Source organism: Diplotaxodon limnothrissa, linkage group LG11 (assembly GCF_057381915.1).
Source record: "Diplotaxodon limnothrissa isolate DT_005_m linkage group LG11, D_limnothrissa_male_GT1.1, whole genome shotgun sequence".
Classification (NCBI taxonomy): Eukaryota; Metazoa; Chordata; class Actinopteri; order Cichliformes; family Cichlidae; genus Diplotaxodon; species Diplotaxodon limnothrissa.
Genome location: NC_140606.1, coordinates 34,021,537 through 34,047,741, shown reverse-complemented (window position 1 = coordinate 34,047,741; position 26,205 = coordinate 34,021,537). Strand labels below are relative to the sequence as shown.

The following is a 26,205-nucleotide window of genomic DNA, read 5'->3' as shown; positions in this document are numbered from 1 at the left end:
ATTGCATCCTATATCATGATGTACAATTAGTGAGTGCCTTGCTAACTAAGCTTGATAGCCAACCAGAGCTATCCTTAGCTGATAATAAGACTCACTGCTGGATAACATATTTAACATTTTCTGTTCACCGGGCTATTAGCATATGTTATGCTGTCATACTTAGCATACGAATAAGTGTAATTGTGTATAGTCCTTATTTTAAGTTTGTTTTTTTTTTGTGGTCACATGATCATTAACCACATGACATTAATTTGTGGACCATTTGTGACATACGGTTACAAAGAATATACATTCTTTGCCATGTTAAAGAAGACCACCTTGTGATTTCTTTGGTTCCAAGTTGCATGGAACACACTCACCAAATACTTACAAGGCAGTAGTGAAACTGTGAAAAGTGTGATACAAAGCAGAAACAAAGACCATTTGCCTTCAAAGTAAAAGCTGTGGCTTTTGAAACACGTTGACCACAGCTCTAAGGTACAACTTTTACTTTGACGTCAAATAGTCTCCATTTATAGTTTGTTTTGCACTTTTTCAAGCTTTACTGCCATTTTGCTAGTAGTTAGCAAGTGTTTGCAGACATGCCTGCATCTTCCATGCAAACTATGGGCAACCCCAATAATTTGTTGGCAACCAGTTTTGCCTAGTGACAGCAAACAACCACCAGGAACCACATGACAACCAGTCAGGGAATGCACATTTTCCCTCTGTAGCTGTGGTTGTGTCACATCTGCTATGGCAGACAACTCTTGAGCTGTATGCACATAACATCATGCAAAAACCTCTATAAATCGAGATCTGATTTATAGAGGTTTTGGCATGATGTTATGTGCATACATAAAGCCATATACAGGCAGATTGAAGTTGGGCAATTTTTATATTTATTCAAGAGTTTATACGTAAACTTTAGAGGCTTAAAGAAAATTTTACTTACTTGCTTTTGTTTTAATTACAGCAGCCAAGCTCCAGAGGTCAGGGGAAAGCTGGTTGTGGCAAGAACATATCTGTGACTTGTTTATCAGTTACATATATGGTCTGTTACATCAAGGACGATACTGTTCCCAGCTTAAAATTTAAGACATTGTGGAAACGGTGAGTGTTTCATATTTGTAAATACTTTCTAAAGAATAATGCATGGTAATAAAGTGGCAGGGAAAACGGAAAAAGAAATCACGCTCATGCTGTGGGTTTGGGGGAGCGAAAAAAAATGCAGTGGTGCCTCTTAAACAAATTAGCATGCACAATCACAACGCGCTGAAAGATGAGATCAAGACATGAAATTATTTTCAACTGGATGTTGTAACAGAATCCGATCCTTTGCGGGCTGGAGCCCCTACCCTGCCCCCAGGCAAAGGTGATTTTAGTTTGCTCCCACATCACCGGCTTTCTACACACTCTGCAATTTTTAATTGGTTTCGGCTTCACTTTGTGGAACATACATTCATCACCTTGGATTCATAAGTGTGGATGGCTGCATAAATGGGGGGAAAAAGTTGTACATAAGAAATTCCATTTACCACTGGTTAAATTTTTATTCAATTTGCAACAGACCCTGAAAAGGGGGTTTCAGATTTGTTTGCAAAACATCATCTCCAGGCAGAAAAGTGTCAGCTTAAGAACCATCAGTGTTTATTACTGCACGAGCTGAATAGTCTGGGTATAGAATCGTTGTTAAGGTAAAACAATACTGATATTTATTTACAAATCATTTATATTAGCTAGGCAAATTTCATTTCCTGGCACTTGATTTGACCAATAACTCCATTACATTCTAATTTACAGTTTTTACAGTAGAAACCGATTGAGGAGCAGACTGTATGTTTAACAGTGCAAATCAAAGCCACAGCCTGCTTTTCTCAAGGCAAACATGGAATGTTTAAATGAATATGATTTCCAAATTTGTTTGTACTGTCCAGAAGAATTCTATAACCAATGATCTCACATTTCCAGATTCATAATATTTTTCTCTGTTTTGGCATTTATTGAGGACTTTCTAAACCAATGGCACCGTCTCCTTTTATGTGCTCAGTTCATCAAATTTACATTTTGCCTGCATGACAACTCCGTCTCTACTATACATCATTCCTCTGTACATTTGTACATGTTTTTTAGCATCGTTGTATGACGATGGCGAATCAGCAAACAGCAGTCCTTCTAAGGACGGTCCTGAGGCGGAGGCTCCGGGGGCACAGGGTTGCATGTGTGTGCATCATAAGTGGGCATGCTCAGAGCTCTGGTCGCTGTCATGACTGTCTTCATTGGCTAAGGAGTCCGTCGAATGGTGGAGCGCCGCAATGCCAGAGAACTCTGAAGGCAGCAGCGTCCCCTTTTTCACGTTCACCAGTTCTTTCTCTCGAGCTGCTGCCCCCTGCTGGCCACCCTTCACTCTTTTCCACTTCATCCTCCTGTTCTGGAACCACACCTTCACCTGCAGAGAGACAGAAAATATCAATGTTGTTGCACAACTCAACATAAATCACCAAAAAGTAATTAGGAAGCCTTAATGCTCTCGACAGCAACGTTCTGTTAAAGTTTGGCAGCTATTTCTGCACCAACAATTATGTATGGATGTTCGGTTACATCTGGCACTTGGTGTCTACCTGTTTTTCCCTGACTCAACAGCCCCGACCGTATTTACGTCTCTCAGACTGATGATTAAGCTGTTGCTTAAAACGGTTTACACGTCAAATAGAAGCAGTGGCTCCGTTAGTGTCGACACACGCGCTCGAAGGGAGGGGGAGGATGAGATGGGAAGCCGAGCTTGTCCCTGTCATGCAGGGTGGAAGCGGTTTATTTTTGGGGAGTGTCATTCCCAGGGGGGTGAGCAGTCACATGGTCAGGAAGTTAGTTGACAGCACAAACGTTTGTCTTAAATGTTAAGGGTGTACAATGGACTGAGCACCACCTGAGATTCTTCACAGGCTTTGGGGTCTTTGCTAAAAGCAGGAGAGGGACAAGGACTGAAGCTGAGCAGCATTTATTTAGTAATATTCTCAAGACATCAGAAAAAATTACTATTCAGACTCACCTGCAGTGTACCTGAACTGCTTAACATTACACTGAAAGTGACACTCACTTTATACAAAATACCAAAGACCCTGAACTCAGGTTTGGTTGGTCAATCTACAGGTGTGAAACAAGCATATAGGGAGAACTTATAAGGCACTTGGTTTTCTGGAAATGGCCTCTCTGGAAACACTCTGGTGCACTAATGTAATACACGTACAAAAGAAGACAAGACGCACTGGTTCATGCAATTTAAATTTTCAAGTCAAATCTGGATAAAAATGATATTGATTAAAACCTTCAAAGTTTGATTAGGTTTATATCACATTTTTGTTTACAACATTTAATGACTGCAATTAGGTGTGTAGCTACAATCTACTCTCAATCTATAATAAACTCTCTGTTAAACCCAGTCAAGCATTGGCGTTGGAGCTTTACAGCTGCCATCTTTGAAAATATTTTTATTTTTGCAAGACATAAAACATCCATCAGATTTCCCCAAACAGCACACACAACATAAATCAAGAACTGATTGCTTTGCCAATATTTACCTCACTATCTCTACTTCCCAGACCAAACTGAGGTCACACACAACATATGCTGCATAAGCTGACAAAATTTCACACACATTTCCTGCTCTGTAAAGCCACGTAAAGATTAATTGCGATAGTCTTGGAGAAGGCTGAAAAAAAGTTGGACCTTTTCTTGAGTTTTTGCGACTTTGAAATGTGATGGAAAAGCAGAGCATGATACATTTCACATTCATGTTACAATTTACATTTGCTTTCAGCCTGAGAAGCACATTACTCTGAAAGTCTACAGTCACCACATTTAGTGGGATTCAAAGATTTCACTACGTTTTCATATAAACTCAATATACACTGTAGCTGTCTACTTTGTTAGGTACACCAGCTCAACTGCTTGTTAACGCAAATGTTCATCAGCCAATCACATTGCAACAACTCAATATATTTAGACTTGTGGGCGTGGTCAAGCAGCTCTGTTGAAGTTAAATCCAACCATCAGAATGGCAAAGAAAGGTGATTTAAGTGACTCAGAATGTGGCATGGTTATTGTTGCCAGATGGGTTGGTCTGAGTATTTCAGAAACTTCTGATCTGCTGGAATTTTCCCACACTACCATCTCTAGGGTTTACAGAGAATGGTCAGAAAAAGAGGAGCTATCCAAAGAGCAGCAGTTCTCTTGGCAAAAATTGCTTTGTTGATGCCAGAGGTCAGAAGAGAATGGCCAGATAGTTTTGTGCTGATAGAAGAAGAAGAAGAGCCTCTCTGAATGCACTACAAGTCACCAAAGAACGGGAAACAAAATTGGAGAACAGGATTGGAAAAACATTGGCTGTTCTGATGAGTCTCAATTTCTGCTGCAACATTTGGATGGTTGGGTCAGAATTTGTCGTAAACAACATAAAAGATTGGCTCATCCTCCCTTGCATCAACAGTTCATGCTGGCGGTAGTGTTGTAATGGTGTGAGGGAAAACTTTCTTGGCACACTTGGAGTTCCGTCATACCAAGTGAGCATCGACTAAACACCACAACATGCCCGAGTATTGCTGCTGACCACGGCCATCCCTTTATGACCCCAGCGTACCCATCTTCGTGCCCCTAACATGCCATGTCACAGATCATCTCAAACTGGTTTCTTGAACATATCAGTGAGTTCACTGTACTCAAATGGCCTCCATAGTCACCAGAACTCAGTTCAAGAGAGCACTTTTTTGGATGTGAAGGAATGGGAGATTCCCATCATGCATGTGGAGCAGAAAAATCTGCAGCAACTGTGTAATGCTCTCATGTCAGTATGGACCACAATCTCTGCTTATTAAAGTGGTTGGTGAGTATATACCAAACAAATCTCTATTCAGTTTTGTTAAATGTACTTTTTTACAACTGTAGTTTTGCATATTCATAAAACTTGTAAAGTCTTTTATTTTAAAAAAGTACTTTTACACATTATTTGCATAACATGTTAAGAAACAAAGATATCAGTGTGTTTTTTTTCTGCCCCACACCACACAGTTACAAAATCGCACAGTTAAACAGCATCACTGACCGTCTCATCCTATTAATAGCTAAACCTTTACACTGTCCTTTGAAGCACAAACCCTGGAAACCACATCAGATATCCACAAGAATCAAAGTCTAAACACATGACTGAAAAAAAGATCACAACACTACAGTACTAAATTAAACATTAACAGTCCCATGATCCTTTGCACTCGTGGAAATATTCCATTCTCAGAAAAGTCAAGTAGAAACTTTTTAACAACGTGTTCTATTATGCAAGTAATGCACACAGCCCAGTAAAAACTAGGTTAAATTTATTAAAACATAATTTTAAATGAGGACATTTACAGTGCACAGTAATAGACCCTTGGTGCTACACTGGCCTATTTGCAGTGTTGACCTGTCGCCCACTTAAAACATTCGGTGGCTTACAAAGCAAACAAAAAAAATTTGAGGCTCAACTGCTGAAATCCTATGACAAGCAAGAGGGAGAAAACCTTTTCCCAAACACTTTTCCCAAACCAATTGTTGTTAAATGAAGGGATGATGCAACAAGGGGAAACATGTCCCAGTTCCAGTTTCTTACTGTGTTTTTGGCATCAAATTAAAATGAAATTATATGTTAAAAATGTATGATTCTCAAATAGATTGACACACCTATTTATTGGCTTTTGTAATCTTAGCATTTAAATATATCTTTTAAATTATTTGCATTTAATTATGTATTTATTTACATTCTAAATGGGGGGACAGGGTCGTAAATCAAGACTTTTTCTTGATTTAATCTTAAATCAATTTAAGATTAATCTTTTCTTTTCCTCCCTAACAAATCACCTCTTAATCTATTATACATTTTAGTGCAACTTTTTTTACTTTCTTGTAGCTGACATATTTATATGTGAAAGCAGTAAGAGTAAGTGGAACTAAAATCATTAATGTGTTCCACTAAGCTCTGGAATTTAACCAACATGCACGCTATAAATGCATGCTATCAAATTGGTCTCTGAGCGTGGGCCGATTGATGTAAAATGCAGGCACATGAAATAAATAACACACACACACACACATATATATATATATATATATATATATATATATATATATATATATATATATATATATATATATATATATATATATATATATATATATATATATATATATATATATATATATATATATATATATATAAAAATTTGTGGGTCTAATGTGGTGATTTGCTTCTAAGAGCATCTCATAAAACGTCTGTTTTTTACATTCAAACTACACCTTATCACAACGCAAAATATTGCTGGCATGGGGTCAACTAAGTGTGAGTTAAAGCTTCCAAACGGGTGTCACAGAACAACAGACACTACACTTTTTCCTTCCCTCAACCATTTGTCTCCTGTTATTTATTTCATGTGCCTGCATTTTACAGCAATCGGCCCACGCTCAGAGACCAATTTGTATTTGCAGGGGCAGTGGGAGAGAGGAAGTGACTTGCTAGACAGCACTTCCTTAAACCCGTCTCCCTGTCTTGACTGTGGATGGCCTGAAAGAATAGTCAGGAACATCTGGAATATGATAGTCCCTTCATACAGCCACATCTGGAGTACAATAGCCCTCACACTGAAGTTACAAAAACACAGTAGCAAGCTGAAAAGCCTCCTCGTCGTCCCGAGGCCGCCTTTGTTTTCACAACATGGCATTAATGTGCTAATGGGGGGTGGGGGGGGGGGGTTTCAATAATGTCTAAACCCAGGGGAAAACAAACAGTGGTGGGTAGGAACATACTTGTCTTTCAGTGAGGTCGAGGTTGACAGCAATCTCGTAGCGCCTTAGTCTGGTTAGGTAGTTGTGGTGGGCGAACTCTGCCTCCAGCTCTCGGATTTGCTCCTTGGTGAATGCCGTCCTCTCCTTCCTGGGCTTGCTGCTCACGTCTGACTTGTAATTCCCATCCTGGGACTCTGAAACCAAACACCACACAGGTTTGTGTTGCACTCAGAGCAGATTTATATGCAGCAAAAATAAAAATAAGGCAAATGTTACGTGGCAGGTGCAAATCAGCAGGGGGAGAAAAGGGGCAAAGTAAGAGAAACAGTGAGAGCTGTCAGTCACACTTTATTGTTCAGACATTGTTTATGAATACTTTAAGTGGCTGGAAGGACTCGTGGGCGGCAACACGTGTGTCTGCGCGACGGCAGCTGTGCTATTACAATAGGCTGGCTCTTTTACTGTCAACATGGATGTAATTTGGCTTGAAGAAGTCTGCTGCTCCAGCTTTAAATTTTATATCAGGAAAGGAAAAAGTGTCTGAAGTGCTGCTATTTGCATTTATTTTGATCCTATTATTTTTCAACTGTGTGTCTTTTGATTGCCATTAAGTTTGCAGTTTTCAGAAAGCAAATATACTGCAGTCATAAGATCAGATGTTAGATATGTAAAATCCAGGAAGCTGCAAATGAACGTCTTCAAAAATGCATATATCAGTAATACAAATATGGGCAAAGTGGGAACTTGGAACAAATTATGCACTTCCTTAAAAAAATATAAATTCCTAGCTTGTGACATCTCCACTTTAATTCATCATGCCAGAAAAATACTTTTTGTTTTGGTATTTCCACAAACTTTCCGAAGAAAACACATACGGCTCATTTGCCCTCCAAAATTTTCCTATTGTGAGCAGTCTTTGTGGTTTCTCTGTTGGACACGCTTCAGTTGCACATTGCAGTTGAAGGCAGCAGCGATTGCATGCTAATTCATCTGCGGTCCTGTTCTGTCGTGTGTGTTAATCCAGCAGGTCTACGTCAAGCCAAACTGTAAATAGGCATGCAGCTCAGAGCCAGACTCACAAACGGTGCAAAGTGTGAAGCCACATAAGAGAGGAAACTTCAACTTTAACTCAGATTTGTCCCATCGGGGACCCCTGCTGGTTCTGTTTTCCTGTCATAAAGAGAATCTTCCTTCTAATTAAGTGTATATTTTCTCAAGCAAAATAACTCCCTTGAGTCTGAAGAGAAGATGAGAGGTAAACTGAAACTGCCCTACAAAAGTTATATTTGTATGGTAGTCACACAGTTTTAGAGCCAAGGACAAACAAAACATATATAAGACTGCAAGAATTCCCTCACGGGTTTTATGAAATGAAACCGATCATTGCTTGACCCGCAACTTGTGTCCAGCTCCCCCTTGACCTTGCCTTTCCCTCTCTGTAATTTCAGTCCTTTTGCTACAGTGTGTGTCTTATTGAAGCAGGCCTTTCAGATGTGTTCATCCACTCTCTCTGGTAAACACAGACATTGTGTAAAGAGAAATAAAAGTATAACAGAGCCAGCTGCTCCAGACCAATAGGCCTGGAGCTGAAACAAGCGGCGAGCTTTTATGACCCAGCCACTACACCACAGCAATTAGGTTCTCCCTGTAACTTTCATCTCTCCACAAAAAAGCAGGAATAATATGAGAAAAATACATGCACCCAGACAGGGCACATCGTTGAGGGTTCCCAAATGAACTTAGCGCATTACAGGAGTGACGCTTTTAAAAAATAATGTAAGATTGGATGGATAAAATAATGATCGGGTTATTTTTCTTATGCTGGGAACATAAGCACTGGTTGTTTTCCCTTTACTGAAAAATGTATTTATTTTTTTAAATTTTATTTTTATGCACAAAAAAGGATTCAAACACATCAACGATGCCGCAATGTTTTTCTTAAACTGCTTTAAAAGAAATTTTGAATGCCAGCAAAACGCCTTCGGCACTTCACTCGTCTGTTTTACAACTCTGCCTCAACAAAATAAGACTTGAAGCACCTTTTATTGTTCCCCACAGAAAATCTAGTAACTTTTAAAGGACGACCACTCCCTTGACAGTACTGTGCAAATGTGACTGAGAAACTCAGCAAAGGCCCTCTGCCGTCACTGCAGCTGAAAGTCTGCTGCAGGTTCCCCAGAAACCAGACACACGGACTCATCTCATTAGCTGACCCTCCGTCCTTCCTTAAGGAAACATTCACAGTTGGGTATTAAAGACAGAAAGCCGAGAAGCTTCATATTTGAGCAAAAAAGGGGGTAAACTCTAGCATGGAAGTGAGCTCTCGGGTTTTGTTATTATTTCTGTATCTAAATTCAGGTTTCGCTCAAGTTTCTCGTCCAGATGGTGAAACCTAATCAGAGCTCTATCTCATGCAACAGGCAGCGCTCTGATATTTAGACAGCTGAATGAGTCAGCAGCCTAGTTAGCCCCAATAATCAGCATGATTGGTGTTAGCATTGGGAGAATGCACTGCACATGTAATGAGTATGCAGTGACTATTGTTGCAGAGGAAGTGGGATCTGGAGGCAAGGGCTCAGTTTTCCAGTGATTTGACAAAAGAGGAAAGGGAGTAGGAGGTAGAGTAATGACTTAATGGGTTAAATGTACTATTTCAACATTTTGCATGTGGACAACTGGACATTTAGTGCAAAGGAAAATAAAACATTGAAATCTTTGTCTTTTTATGTTGTAAAATGGCAAATATTTCAGTTCACTTATGGAGTTTCTAATAATCACCGCAGAATTTGGATTGAAAACTAAATTAGTGCCAGTGGTGTTTTGTTTTGTATTATTATTTAAAGTCAGTCTGAAGTTAATCCTGTTATATTTCCCCAACTTTTGGTATATAAACTTGTTGTCAGCTACAGCAACACCCAACCAGTCAGAGGGAGAAAAAACACACTCTCCAAGTATCCTGTGGAGATGTGGGAATATCACCGGTCAACTGCGGATGATGCACTGTGAGTACAGAGACCTTATCCAAAGGGTGCAGGATTAGCAATGACAGGCTGCAATCCTCAAATGGAAACAAACTGGCAAGCAGACTTTCTGTGAGAAACTCTCACTGATATCACTTTGCTAGTGAGATTTCTTGCGACCCGACCCCGGCCATTTGTCATTGTGTGATTGATTATTGTGGTGCCTGCAGGTTGCAAAGGTTTTGCAGGTCATCAGCTGGTTTAGCATCAATTTAAAAATTGTATTAAAAAGGTGTTTATTTATTAATGATTTGTGAGAAGTGTGCTTTTTATAATTATCTGTGGTTTTGAATTTTTAAATACATTTGTATGAATGAGGCCCGATTTAAGAACAATAAAATGATTATACATGCATAGTTCAAGGGTGATTTTTGGGAGAATCACAAATGTAAAATTTAACAAAAAGGTGTTGTTAAAGCTCACTGCCCTCGGGACCTTTACTGCACTGAACATACAACTGCCTGTAGATAAAAATAAAGGAAACTTGTAATGGTCTTTTAAATTTTATAGGAATTAAGTGGTGTTTTTTTTTTGTTGTGATAATAAGATCATTTAAAATCAATGAAAAAAGATCAAATATTAATATGATTAGCTACATTCATTTTGTAACAGTAGGAAGTTCCCTATCTAAACTTGGCCTTTGTTAAACATGACACTCAAATATTTTCACTTTCATTTTACTTCAGTAAACCTGCGATTTCTTTTAACTGCAGTTTTTAGTAAATGAAAACAATTTGCGTCCGCCCGGTTGTTTAGTGTGCCATGAGGCACCGGTGTAGTCTTTTACAATCCATGACATTAATTCTTTACTGCCCTCTTTATTCTCAGCTCTCTAAAAAGTGTCGCAACAAACCAGATGTGATTTTTAAACAAAACATGCCAGTAGTCAGATGTGCCCGCACACTTATGATGTGGCCTTTGCTCCACGCTTCAGTCCGCCTGTCGCCTCCTGCCTTGCTGCGTGTCAGCCGGCACCTACAAACTGCTTTCCAGACGTTTTTTTGTTTTTGTATCAGAGCTGCAGAATTCCCAACAGTCGTGCTGTTGAATGATTTAGAGTGATGTGTACAGATGTTTCTGTTATTCTTGAGCTCTGTGTGGAATTTCTTAAACGCTGATATTTATGTTAAAATGTTTATCCAAGTAAAATAATGAACAAAGAGATTTTAGAAATGCCTCCAATGTATTTTACATGAAGTCTCGGGTTGTGCAATGTGTCAGCTTTAAAAAACACACGAATGAAATCTCTGCCTTTAGAACTGCTTCACTTCTCGCTTCAGAAAATCCCAGCTTCTCTTACCTGAACTGTCACTTTTCCTCTTGCCGTTTCTCTTCTCGGCCTCAGCAGGTGACAAAGTCTGTCTGCCAAAGTCTGCAGGCACACAAGAGGCCCCTGTAGGGGTGCTGCCACTGCCTAGACTGGGGGTGCTGGCGCACATACTGGGCCCACCGGGGTGGCCCAGGTCTGAAGGCGTGGGCCCATTGTCGTGGGATGAGTGGGAGTGTGGGTGGCAAAGACTGTGGCGAGTACTGCTGCCAGGTGACGGCATCTGCGGGATATGCCAAGATGTATGGTGCTGAGGTGGGTGGTGATGCTGCTGGGAGGGCAGGTGGCCGCGGTGAGGGTGGTGGTGGTGCTGCCCAGGAAACAGGCTGTCGTCACCCGGGTAGCTGGAGATGATACAGGGCGAGGGTGAGGAGGTAGAGGAGGAGGACGACGAAGAGGCCAGGTCAGGGTAGGAGACGTGGTCCGAGCGTCCGTGAAGCGCCAGGGGAGACTGGGTGAAGGCGGGATGTAGGGCCTGCGCCGGGGCGTGGGGGCTCCGCAGGCAGCCGAACAGTGTGTGATCCATTGTGTGCAAACACACACACGGCCCTCCAGGAAAGGCGAGAAGGGCAAGCGTAAGAGGCAATGTTACTAAATCAACCAAAAACAGAAAGATCACAAGCGCATATCCAAGATGCTTCCCTTTCTCCCTTGACTATCCCAAAACTTTTCTCTTCAGTTACAAAAAAATAGTCAGAGCAGCAAGTAAAATGTGTTTTGAAATGGGTGTCCTGTGGTAATCCAGAGCATGCGGCCAGTTGCCAGGCTGTACAGGATAAACAGTTAGCCCAGGACAAGTTGCAGCTGAGTCTCTCAGATGTCAGGAGGAACACGGGACTGGAGCTCTAGGCTGGGAGCAGAAGGAGGTTCCTAGGAACTGCAGAACGAGGGGAGCCAGCGCAGGGGATGTTATAAATAGGGTGTAACGTGAGAGGGAGGCTGGGTCATAGACTGCATACGCGCTACTGACCACATACATATGATCACCCTCCAAAAAGCACAGCATAATAAATCTGTACTATTAAAATGGCTGAGCCTCAGGAAAGAAGGCAATTTATTTTGGACTTGGATCTGACCTCGGGTGGCCATCTTTTTTCCTACAAGAAAACAGCCTTAATGGTTCATGGGTGGGGCTGGGGGAGGGAGAGGGAGGTCGTATGAGGGGAAGGGAGAGAGTGTGAAGAGAGATCGAAGGAGAGGTGTCAGGGGTTAACTCAGCGTGTCACCCCATCTTTGTCAAAAGTTGGTGGTAGTGGGCAGGATGCTTGTAGCATCCATTAAAGGTCACTTTAAACCATCACTATCACGATCATGTGATGTTAAGAGAGCTATTTTGTCACTGCGATGCAGACTTGCAACTTATTGGCAACAAATATGAAAAGTTTGGTTCCAAAATAAGTGTTTGAGTGAAAGGAAGGCTAACGTTTTGCCCATGCTAGACTTAGAATGACCACGGTTCCTTTTTAATGTAGTGTAACCAATCATTTTGTGAATGTGACTTTTTTTTGGAAATGGTGTTTATCTCATTTTGAAATGAAACACATCATTAAACCGATATGGATACATTTCGACTTTTGATACGAGGTCATGAAGGTCACGAATCTGCTTCCTGAAATAACAAACTTTATTCCACTATTTTTTTATCACCAATAATTGCTGTGGCAAATGTGGAAATGCTATTGTATACAATTTTAGATGCCAACACATTGTTTTTGTATAAACTATGCTTGTAACAAATTCTCTCTCTCTATATATATATATACATTTATTTTTATATATATATATATATATATATATGTATGTATATATATATATATATATATATATATGTGTATATATATATATATATATATATATATATATATATATATATATGTATATATATATATATATATATATGTATGTGTGTGTGTGTGTGTGTGTGTGTGTGTATGTATAATATTAGTATGTGGAGAGTATTCGAGTGTAGAAAAGGAAATGAACAGAAGGAAAGTTGTTCATAAATTCTTTGCTCCTAACATTAGTGTCTCTCTTTAAATTTGTTTGGCTATAAAAGAAAAGTCATTCTTTGTGAGAAGTAGGGGAAAAATAGCAGCTGGAAAACAGCTGTGAATGTGTCACTGGTTTCTTTTATTTTCTCTAATTATTCATATCCAGAGCTCAACTAAAGCTCAAATAAAATCAAATAAAATTCATTTATTTTTCTCCTGTCAACCTCATTTAAGACAGAAAGTCTTGGAAGAAAAAGATGAGACATAATAATGATTTGTAGCTGTATGGTATTGACCTAATGGGGGAATTATAAAAATGGTTCTATGCAATTAAATTTTCTTAGTCATGTAATTTAAAATGTAACATCTATTATGTAATGTAATCATATAATAGAATTAAATTGTAACTTAAGGGTTTTACATTTTTGGTGAAATACAGGTGAATAATCATCTGATAGATATCTCCTTTCCTTCCTACTTCTGTTTTCTAAAACTCAAAAGCACACTTGCACACTGCCCGCAGTATAAATGAAAAGAATACACAGTATAAATTAAATCAATATAATCTATAAAACAAAATTAAAAGTCAAAGCTGCTTCAGAGCTTTCATGGCTCGGCCAGGTTTTAGAGGGAGACGGTCATGATGACTCCACGCTCTGGGGATCCAGTCAGGCTGTGCCATGGGGCTCTGTGAGCCGCCTGAGAAAGGAAATTAATTCCTCTTTGAGGGAAAATTACTTTAACAGATAGCATGGCGGAGGCAGGCTGTAACTTTGCCGCTGTCGCTCCCCCCCAGTCCCTCCAAAGCCTCTGAAGGCAGCAGAGGCAGCGCAGCAGAGGAAAGGCACCTTAGGTGAGTGAGTGTCAAACTCTTCTACTGTTTATCTTACAAATTAAGGCTATTAGCAGGTTAGCCCAGGCTATATATTTGCTCAGGGTCTTGAGCAGGTATTAATACACACGTGTTTCCAATCCTATTGCTGGTCTCGCTGCACCGATGGCCTGTGGTGTGGGTGTTTTCAGTCGGTCCGAGTCTTTGGCCCTTGTGAGCTTTATGAGGCAAAATGTTCTAGTGTGTGAATAAGTGCGAGAGTGTTGGTGTGTAAAATAGGGATACACTCATAGTTAAAGCCGACATCTTTTATTGTTAAAAAAGAAGGATCAAAGAGTCTTATTGCCCTCATAAAAGCAATTAAATATTTCAGACATTTATATATATTTAATTAGCTTTTCTTTTTTTAAATTAAATGTAATCCCTGACACTGGTTACATATTGTGCCTTTAAGAGCACCGAACCCTAAAAGTAAACGTCATTAGTTTGTATTCAGTGAAGATTTTCAGTGTTGCATGATGGTTTAAATGCATTTTCAAATGTGTTTCAACTCTGAAATTAAAAAAAAAAACCCAACTCTTATTTGGAAATAAAAATGGCCCCATTTGATGATATTCTGAATACTGGCACAAACCGTGGTGCTGTAAATCCACCGCTACCTGTGTTGGCCTCCAAAAGCACACGTTTGTCTGACTTTTAATGTGATGACATGTGACATGACGTTTTAAGGTGAGTGTGTGTGTGTGTAAAGCATAAAAAGTTCAAAAGAAGAGGCTACCAAGAGGCTGTGTTTGCAATGATCTTAAAGCGGGGCTCGGGACAGCATGTTTTCTCTACAGTAGACAGAAACTGAAGGTAAAAGACCTGCTGCTCAACCTGTGGCTGTCAGTCAGTCCCACAGGCAGGACAGATTACAGCAACCACAGCTCAGTGCCACCGTCACCAAAACAAACATGCAACTACCACTTTACTCCTTTTCTTACACTAATTTAAGGAGTGTGTGATGGTGTTTAAAGTTAACATCGTCATTTGCTGCTAAATTACCAAACTTTGTCTAATTGCTGAAATGTTACCAGCCAGCAACAGTGAAAGTTCTGGCTTTAGCCAAAAGATAAAACAGTGAAAAAGTATATCTGCATTTCTTTAACATGTTATTAAAACTTCTAAGGGTTCTTTTTTTCTTCTTTTTCTTTTCTTGTAGGCAAAATACAAAACAGAGCAAAAATTAGAAGAAAAGAATAGAAGGAAGTTGTGTAGTTGGATTTAAAAGCCCCTGAGAGCCTGGAAGAGAAAAATCTCAACTGGAAATGCAAATAGGCCAATACAGAGGTACACGGATAAGCACACAAGCAATGATATGATCAAAAGCAAACAGAGCTAACAACAAAAATCCAACAGAGCCATAAAAGAAATAATGTGTTGAAAGTTTGTTATACGCATTAAAGAAATGAAAAAATGAGAGAAGGGTAACTGTATGTTTTCATATTTCCTTTATTCAGCATGTAAATTAGCCTTATATGGCACCTGGAAGTGAACAAAGATGTTTATATATTTGTTAATATGTAACAAATATGTCGTTATGGGGCTCACGTGTTCAAACACGAATTAGAAAAACACAGACGTAATAATGTAAAATATCTTTTTTAGGAAAAGTTATAATTGCTGCCTGTATGTCCACATGCAGCAACTTTAGAGTGTGTTACAAAACACTATATATTTATATACTGCATTTAAAAAGAAATCTGCTGGCACACCAGCTTACCAGACTTTATGATAAAACTAAATCCTTTCAGTTATTCTTGCTGCCACTTGCTGCACTCAAATCCCCAAATTTAACGGGCCCGGATGTGTAATATGCTTCACTACAGAAAAGCTTTGATGCCAGCTCTCTCGGCTTCGGAGTCTAATATGAGCATTTAAAAAGGCCCAGTGTATGCGTAATCAGTACTAAAGATTTTCCTCTTGTTTTAGTCTCCGGCTAATATGGAAACACTTCAGAGTGTATAACACTCAGTGAGCCTCTAAAGCGTGCAGCCAAGTACAGACGTGATAACTGAAGTGTCTTTGTAAATAAGTAGAAACCTGCAGAAGTTAGAACACTGATTTCTCCTGACCCAAGATGGAGTGAGTACAGTGATTTTTTTTAAATAAATTGTATTATTATCTCTTTTAAAACAATTGCAAGCATTAAATGTGTTAGAAGACAAGCAATTTTCATGATTGTAATCAATAGAAAATCACTTTAAAATTAGTAGCAGCAAGTAGTTTTTACTCATTTTTGTCCGGCTCCTTAACTTGAACATATTTTTAGGACTCAGATTCTTAATAAGGAGACAATACTTAAATGTGCTACAGCTTCGTTGACAAATACCATATCACACTGAGCTGATTTTGTGAGTAATAACAGAACAGGGACAGTGGCTGTGTCGGGATGAATGTATGCGGGTGGTGTGGAAGCTGTCGTCGCTGCTCATTTCCTTTCAAGCTTCAGCCGCAGATTTACAGCAGTTGTCAGGAATATTGTCCGTATGCAGGATCGCGGGATGTCAGTGATATATGATGAAGAGAGACAGTAAAAGTTGTCTCCGTTTACAGCTCAATTGCATAAAGGGAACGGCAGCCCTCTCAGGGAGTGACAGTGAGACAGCATAAAGAAAAACCTGTGACGGCTTTAAAATCATTTTGTCATTTTCATCTGACTAACTCTGGCTTGAGATGGGCAAAGTACATTTGTGCTTTTACTCGCATGAGATTCGACACATTTCTGTTTACATGATGGGGAAAGAATGTTTTGTTTAAACTCTGAGAAGGAAGGTTTTTCTGCTTAAAATGCACTTGTTAAACATAAACCTTTTTACTTTCAAAGTATTTTTTTTAATATTACTGCTGCCGGGAACATTCGCACACTCCACTTTTTCCTGTTACTTTTGTTTTGTTTGAAAAAATGATTTGGCTCCTTTGACAAAAATGTACAAAATTAATCTGATAGATTCAAAACACAAGCTAAAAACAGGCTCATTTTCTCCCCCCGAAAAGGTGTTATTTCAAACATAACACAGCGCTGATGATAATGCCTCTGCCAAAAATGTGTCTCTAGAGTCTGTTATGCTCCTCTAATGGTGTCATCTAACTCACTTGCTGCTCTTAGGTGGCCATTTTCTGTGTCTGTAATGGCCGTGGACAGCCGGGGTGAGATCATCATCTATAATGGGGGGGTTGGTTGGAAATGCCTGGTGTGATGGTTCCCCTTTGCCTCCAGCTTGAAGGAATTGGAGCCTGAGTAGACGTGTGTGATGCTGTGCAGGGCCCCCGCACCCAGTCAGACCACACCTCAAACAGCCCGGGGTCGCCACACTAAAACCTCCATTTAGATCTGGACCCAGTACAACCGCCAAAACCAAAAGCGGCACCGGCTTCAGCCAGCCGCAGTGCTAAGCTCGTTTCCTCCCAGACTAAATTTGTAAACGCCCTCCTTCATTTCACCCCCTTCACACTCCTCACCATCTCCAAACGAGTGGGAATGGTTGCCAGGCGGGGAACAACTCCAGACTTCTCAATTTGTGAACCGGCCCATTAGTGATTTTTTATTTGTTCGATTTGATCGCCTGCCCACCTACCGCCCAACCAAAACCACCCTGCACACTACACTTCCTGCTCCACACTATAGCACATAATGCTGCAGGCCTGGTCCAGTCGCTGTGGAAGAGCTCTGGTCGTATTGCATCACTCTAGCATCCCTCTGATGGTCCAGCTTCAACATGCTGTTTCAATAAGGCAAATCATTCAGAAGAGTGAAGTCAACCTTTTATGATTTAACGGCTTCCTTCTCCCTTTGGGTTCTTGGGGGTTTCTGGACGATTCCCAGAGAATTTGTTCCGTCGACTTACCATACGGGGGACCGACTTGTTTTCTGACTAATGCAAGTCAACGTGTTAGGGCTGGTAAATCTCATTAACACCTAATCCAGTGCCATCGGTCTGATTTCTGCTCAGCATCATCATTATTTTCATAGTGGATCAATGATAGTTTCATTTACAACACTGTCTCTTAGAAGCTACGTTCATACAGGACTGATTTGCAACAGCTTTAGAAAAAAACTATTACATAACGCAGAAATGTTGTTCAATGAGTTGCAAAACTGTTGGTGTTGAACTTGTTTATGGGTGATGGATTTCATTTGCTTTCTTTCAAAATACCCTCCAGTGAAACATCCTTCACTACTCAGCTTTTGTACTTTTGTGCTCAGGCACTGGCACCTCTTGGATATAATTAGAAGGATAGTGTGGTTTAACAGGGAAAAATGTCCACAGCAACTTCAGCCAAAAAGATGATCTTTTCCTAACTTTAGTCTAATCTTTATTACCAAATCAGAAATGGATGGGTATGTATGCATTGGTAATGTCATCCAGTGAATCAACTCCCAGGTTGGTTATACTTGTACTTTAACCTGGTGCTCTAAAAGCAGGCTTAGATCACATTTTGAAGCTAATGATAATAAAGTGTAAAGTACGGCAACATTGCATTTGAATTTGAACCAACTTTTTTTCACTTCCAGTTGTGTAAGTAAGGTCAACATCAATTTTCATTTTGTCTTTATTTCAGCTGTTAAAGCATTTTTTTTTGTTCTGTCCCGAGTAAACCTCTTGTGTAGGGTGTGTGGGTGTGGCTGTGATTGGCTGATGTCTTACCCTCCTGTTAGCTTTGTTGCACCTGTTAAGGTGGGACAAATAACACCAATATCATCATTAATACACTTTCTTCACATTATTTTTCTTTCTTCACATTTCAGTCTGACCAGATGTCTAATCAATCAAAATAACTGGAAACAGCTGTTTGAGTTTGAAGAGGAATTAGCTGCATTTTATTTTATACAGCCTGACAGTGCCCCACGTTCTTGTTTTGGTGGATATTTATCAATGAAAATAGCACAACTTTAGGAACAGAGAAATTACAACAAGAAAGTAAAAAAAGTGAGACTTATTTCATTAATATATTTGTACATTGTGATTAAAATATGTCTCTTTGAAAATCCTTTCATCTTTAGCATGTATCTTTGTAACATATGTCTGACATATTGTTCCTTGCATGAGTTGTTCTTTTTATCTTTCTTTGTCTTTTTTGTCGAATAATTAGATTTTGGTAAGTTTGTTTGTTGCAAAGGTACTACGTAATGGATGTCTGTGGGATTAAATGCCATTTTGCCATGTTTTTACAGCCGCACACTCTACTGGTGGTCTGAATAGTAAGAGCTCCGCATGTCTTTGCATTATGATCAAAGCAAATTTGTTGGTTTAAGCTTTTGATCATGAGCATCTGCAACACTTTCAAGTGGTTTTAGTCTAGAAATAGAAAAATGCATGTAGAATAGCAAGATAGACTGCAACCATAGCATCAGTCTTAAAATCCAAACTGAATACGTTGCTAACATAGTTCAGTCACTTCTTGTGCTGTGATTATCAGCCGTATTATATTCACTTACACGTACGTGTCTTGTAGTTGTATTATCGGTGTGTTTGACTTTATATCCAGTGTGTAGACCACACTGTGTCTGATCCATCCTTACTACCAAATCTCTCCACACTGTGACCTGAGGACCTATAGGTCCTGCAGCCTTCCTGTCCATAAGGTCACAGGAAGTGCAGCAGGAGAACAGTGACCTCCACTGGTGGGTTATGAAAGTGATCTGCATACATATGAGTGTGATTTTCATGTTGAAACATGGCAATACAAAGATAAATGAATGTGTTTTTTCAACAACAAGACACCCAGCACTGTCTTAGTTTCCTGTGTTTGTGTAAACATGTGTTGCTTATACTGAGCTTTTCAATGTGAACCCAGTAGCAGTAAGCACTCACACTCCATGGGTGGCTGGCTTTTTTTCTCTCTCTGTAGCCTTTCCCCTTTTCTGCACTTTCAGGTGGCGTCTGGGCTGGTTCTACCTTGTGGTCTAACTGAGGGCAGAAAATATTATTTGGTGCAACTCTGGCCAAAACTAATCTATTTTTCCTCGTTGGGAGAAGAACGTTCCAGTTAAGTGAACAGTCACCTGAGATTTTTCCAACTACAGAGTCTCCCTCAGTTGATTTGAATTCAGTAAAATAAAGCCTTTAAAACCGAGCACTGTGATCTAAGCCCTGCTTCAGAGTCCTTTGAAAAACTCGCTTGTTTGTTTGATTTTGACAGAACAATCTAACCAAACGGACTCTACAGCCACACATATGATATCTAATCAATGCATGTTGCTTGGCCAATATGATCAAGCCCTTTTTGGTAGCACCAAGTTACCCATGAACACCTTGGTTAGTGGTGTAGCATGGTTCAGTCAGTTCATGCAAACTTATCTCAGGCTCCCATAACAGAACCAACTACATCACTCTGATCCAGAGACTCCCGAGACTCGGGCAACTGGTGGGATTTTTTTGTCTTTCTGTTCCTTTCCTGATGACAGACTAAAATATCTTACATGGTGGGTGTCACTCCTGAACCTACGGCATTTAGTTCATTTTAATCAAACTCTGGTTCATTTGTGCAGTAATCGCACTCGCACTGATTCCTAAGAATTGTTTACTTCTGCCAATGATTCATCATGAACTACAGTAAGGTTGATGCTCCCGTCACAAAACTCGCATCACCTCAAAAACGTTTTTCTTTTCCACTGAAGCAGATGTTGTTTTCAAACTCCATTGCATTATATTTCACACCTCAAACTTTCTGTAAACAATTAAACAAATTAAAGTAAACTGCAATAATTTACAGGTTGCAATAAAATAAACTGCTACCTCTTTTAAATAACAGGAAATAAAAACATTGTTATGGTGTAATATTTTACGTGTAGTTTTTTTTTTCTTTACTGTGTAATAATATTCCACATTGCTATCAATTTTTTCAAAAAATGTCTCTCTGTGCAAAATAGGTTTAAAAACATAAACAACTGTGGGATACTGTTTGTCCGTGATTTGGACAGCCCAGCCCAGCCCCCCACTTTGGGAACCAATGGCTTAATTTAACAGTTCATTGTGGAGGTGGAGGCCTCTGACTCTGGTGTGGTTAGGCCCACACGGTAAGTTACATTCCTGCTCTTTCCTTTCACAACATCGGACTTCTGCTGAGCAAAGCAAAAATATTGGGACCTGCAAGCTGTCAGCTGTGGAGCGGAGGCATTGGTCAAATGTTGAAATCGTTCCTATCTGCAATCCGCCAGACAACTAAACTCCAGACAGGCAAGGTGGTCTCTGTTTTTTGGTCACTTCAGGTTTAACCTTACCTACTCCCCTGGTTCTTGCAGAATTAGACCTGATGCCCTCTTATGAAAGTTTTGTCCAGAGGCTAAACTTTTGGAACCTAAAGCAATCCTACCACCATTCCCACTGTCGCCAAAGTGCTTGCTCTGAGGGGGTCATCTGATTGTTGGGGTCTTCTGTTTTCTCTGTGTTCATTTAGTGTTTTTACCTTAAAATAAAAAAATGCCTTGAGGCAACTGCTGTTTATAAAAATAAACTTGGACAAATCTTCTAAGTCGGCTCATCTTTTGGTCTAAATAAACTTTCAACCTCCACTAAAACGAGTAACTTCCTAGTTCAACATGTTTACCAGTTACATAGACATTAGAGGACTTCAGTTAATTTCTTAGGTGTGGAGAGTCTTTCCTTTAGCCTTTAGAGCTATTCTGAGTTTGACCTCTGGGTTTCATCCTACAAATAATGGCGAGGACCTGGACGCTGCTTTACAATGTGTTTTTTTCCTAAATCCTTCTGTTTGGAGTTCACAGTTACCCTGGATCAAGTGCGCCAAACATACTACTACTACTTTGCCACCAGACCCTTTGAGACCTCCCTGGGCTACTGGAAAATACTCACCTGCAATCCTGAGCTGGCATGTTATGTTTTCACTTACCTGAAACTCAACAGCCTCCATACCCTCCACTGCTTCCTGTATTTCCTGAAAAAACTCCCTATTCTGCCTGTTCTGGGAAAAGAAAGAAAGAAAAAAGCTCAAGTACTCAAATCAAAATCACTGCTAAAAAAAACCCTCAGTACTACTCTGGCCATAATTAATCCATTTCTCATCTCTGCTGTCTGGAAGAAGACCATTTCTGTTCTGTTAAAAGAGGCTCACCTGAGATCCCCCCCCCCCCCCCCCCTCCCCCTGATCTGAATTACAATAAAAGAAACCTTTTTGAAAGTCTGTGGTCTGGCTCATGCTTCAGAGTCCTTTGCAAAAGTTACCTGTATTGGTAGTGACACACATGGATCCAAATAGACATTAAAGAATATCAACTTGGACCATTCTTTTATGTTTATATAGAAAGGGGCTCTAATTTTAAGCTAGGTCTTGATATTTACACTTAACTCATTTCTAATCCAAATTAATAGACAGAAAATGCGGCATCGGCTAGTGAGCTCTGGTATTTTTTGTTGTGCACTATGCACGCTTCTCTAGAGAGAACAATATTTCGATTTCTGGCCCTGAGTGGTGGTGGAAAATATTCAGATCATTTACTTAAGTAAAAACACACCACCACTCATCTCAGATTCAACCTTGATAGCAACAAAATTAAAGTTCCTACAGGCACAATAGCCCCTGATAGTATTACAGTTCATTATTTTATCATTTAGACTGTTATTTTTCATGTACAGTTAACTGAATAAGATATTTCAACACAATAACACAGCAATATATGACCCACAATTGAGATTCTTATTCCCCTAGAATTAAATGGAATTTTATTACTTTTGTCAAATTCTGATATAATTATATTTACCTACAGATAGTTATCAGTAGCTACACTAGAATAAAGGGGTAACAATTCAAGTTTTTACAGGAAAGAATAAATAATTGTACTGCATTTCATTTTAAGAAGTCATTAACCAGGTGTTTTACAGGAAAGAAGAAACAAATTACCCCAAAGTTATTATCAGAGTGCAATCGGATAGTCAAAAATCATGCATTCCAAAATAATGCATAATTACAGAGGAAGAGTAGGAAGCTAAATCGATCCATAAGACAAAAACGACCTTATCTACAATGTGACGGGGAAATATTGTCGATTTTTACACTGAAACATATGGAAGTTATGACTTAAGTTACTTACATTACATTTTTTTTTCTTTCCTATAAAACATCTGACATTTCTCATGCTATAAAGTTATTGACAGTCTCATTTGTGTCTGCAAAATCTGAATTGTTACCACTTTATTTGAGTATATCTACCAGTATTAAGTATAGGTATTTGTATGTAAATATATTTTAATATATTAGTCATGGACCGTACTTTAAACTACTACTGAAATGTGCAATTATCCATGAAAATGACTAAGCTGGCTGACGTTTCTTTTGTCTTTCGTTTATGTTTTCAGTTTTTTTGAATTGCTTTCCTTGTTTTTCTTTACACTGAATGGCCCAGCACATAATTTCATTGTATTTTGGGTATAACGATCATTAAAGCGTCTGGACTTCTTTAAGTTGCTTGAAGACGTTTCACCTCTCATCCAGGAAGCTTCTTCAGTTCTGATCCTGAATGGAACTGTTGAAATATTCTTGTCTGTATCCTACGTTCATTATTTATATAGATACCTGCCACTGTAGGCAACATGTCCAGTGTCTGTTGAAGACACTGAAGTTTAGATAGACTGAAACATTATAATTACTACATATTTTAGCATGTGAGAGCTTGTCGTCTCTGTCACAATAATATCAGTGAAATTAAAATGTGATCATAAGCCTAATCTTAAACCCATATTTTAAAAGTAAACGTTGGCTTATTCCACTATATATTTGATGTATTGGATTAGATCTTTTATAATACAATATTTATGTGAAGGTTGCCAATCACTAAAAGTGCAAATTGTTAGATGATTGTGAAGAGATATAAAACGTTCCTCCTCTGGCATCTCCTCTCTGTGTTCTGACTGAGCTGAAATTCCTCACTCTGCTCAGTTTACATCACAGATTGTTTTCTGCTGAAGGCATGTTTAAAAATTCAACACCGTTTGCTTGACATTTATCTGCCTGCAAATAAATAGCGTGTCTCCCCAGCAGCTCTTGAGTCAAGGGTTATTGCTGCTCGGTGTCAGTCTGATTTAACTCTTGCCCAATAGAAACCCCGTGACCTCTGCATATTTTGCACTCAGAGGGGTCACTGGCTGAGCCTCCCGGGAGCTGTTCTGCTCTCGGTCTCCTCTCACGCTGGGAAGTGGAGTTCCCAAGCATTTCCCCTGACTGTGGTCCAGAACAATCCCAAGTCGTCGCCCAATCAAGAGACTGGAGAAACAGCCTTTTAGCTTTGTGGACATGACGCATGGCCAGGACAATAGGAGGATACAGAGGCATGCTGTAAGGGTGCAAATACCAGCAGGGTTAAATAGGTTGTCATACAGCGTAGCATCGATTTCCTGAATTTTATGTGGTGACACTTTAAGCCAGCTGAGGTCCTCTTCATGTTTTGCCCTATTAAAAATGATGACCCATAAAAGAAACCCTGATAATATATAAAATGTGTTGCCCGTGGATCGTTTCCATGGGGAGTCACGCTATAAACTGACCAGAGCTGAGCCTTTCTGTTGCCTGCGTGTCGTGACATCTGTTGAAATCATAGCCCTGTATTCAACAGGACCCTGTCCTCGTCCTGTTTGCAGTTGCTGTGGAAACAGGGTAGTGTGCAGGAGGTAGTGCAGGGTTTGGTCCAAGCTCGCTGGGACTGAAGAGGAGGCGGCGGTTTGGACGGGATGGACTGCATTCAGTTCCAGGGCTTTCCAGAACCTCCCAGGGGCTTCATTAAAACAAAAGGAGGAGGCGGAGGAGGAGGAGGGACTTCCTGTTGGAATGCAAGAGACCAACCATGACCGCATAGGAACTGCAATGTTTAATGTGCACTGAAGGACTACACTCAACAGTAATATGGTATATATCTCTAAAGATAATGATACCTACTCTGAGCACAAACCTGCTGTAATACAGAAGTATAACAACTTTGACCTCTAGTGAGGAATAGTAAGGATTACATAATTATCAATTACACCTATTTCATCTAAATTTAAAGTCATACATAAACTAAATGCTGTGTTGGATATATATGTTGGCTCATAATCGTCTGTCTTTCTCCTTTTAAAGTAATCTCCTGGCACCTCATGCAGACTCATAAGTCACCTTTTTTCACCTTTGAAGGCAGGGCTGATTAATAAACTTTTTGTCGTACAATATTTGCAAATTATTTAGCAGTTATTTTATTGTATGCTCACACACTGTTCACATGCTTTTTTTGTTGATTTAAAGCTGCTTCATCATAGCCGCTCTTAAAACTTAAAAAGGACCATTCTTTATTTGTTGTGTCACAAACCACAATCAGCTAATCGTTTCTTTACAATCTCTGTGAGTCTTTGGAAGAATTCAGTCATCAGCTTGAAGATAGTACACTGAACAGCAAATATTTATTTCAGTGTAGTTGTTATAGCAGTAACATGATACTAATTATCCTCTATAACGTTTGTCATTTTATAAACAAGAGTCATCGTTTGTCTAATGAAATGCTGTTAACATTGCATGGCCTTTGTTTACACTTTGTTTGCTTGAGAGATAAAAAGTCTGCCTCAGTGGCATCTGAGCCTAATAAATTCTGGTATTTTGCAGACAGGGAGCCAGGTCCAAAAATGAAACCAGCCATTGGAACACAATCCTGTTTGGGCCCAAGTCTTGGAAAGAGTTTTGTAGAATTCAAGTGAAATGTGACAGTACACTAAGTTTTCCACTAAGCCCTTGGCAACACTTTCTAATCCTGGGGCATTAAATTCTGCCATCCTGTTAGATGCTCCTGGTGTTGTAGGGAAACTAAGAAGATGTTAAGTAGTGCTCTGCCAAATGTAGACACTCATTGATACTGGGTCTATTTACATTAAGCCTTGATTTTACTCTGTTGTGGACTCGGACACAGACAGCTGGATGGCTGAGTAGTGATTCCTGTTATACTTCTTTGAAGTCCATTGTCTGGTGCAGCCTGCACGGTTGTTAGAGGGGTGGATGTGGGCTAAGATAAATGTTGGTGAGTTAAGCGACCATGATTTGTGTTTTGCACTTCATTTCACTGCTTTTTGCTTTTGTCATCACTTGCAGTTTATGTTTAGGTATCACAAAATACTTGGTTAGTTTGATTGGTTGAGTTAAAGTGTGGCCCTTCACAACATTAAACCTACAGGATGAAAAATAATCAGTACCCATCAAATTTAAATGGGATGCCTAGGGATCCTTTAAAGTACA

The 26,205-nt window shown here is 39.6% G+C and overlaps 1 protein-coding gene across 1 annotated transcript; it reads right to left on the bottom strand.

Annotated features, from left to right (window-relative positions):
- Positions 1 to 1,513: 1,513 nt before the first annotated feature.
- Positions 1,514 to 12,005, bottom strand: meox2a (mesenchyme homeobox 2a). The gene is made up of 3 exons (XM_085366666.1): positions 11,107 to 12,005; positions 6,808 to 6,980; positions 1,514 to 2,428 (listed from the first exon to the last, which is right to left on the bottom strand). The coding sequence occupies exons 1-3, from the start codon at positions 11,657 to 11,659 to the stop codon at positions 2,210 to 2,212; spliced, it is 945 nt and encodes a 314-aa protein (XP_085222792.1). The 5' UTR covers positions 11,660 to 12,005; the 3' UTR covers positions 1,514 to 2,209.
- Between the last annotated feature and the right edge of the window lie 14,200 nt (positions 12,006 to 26,205).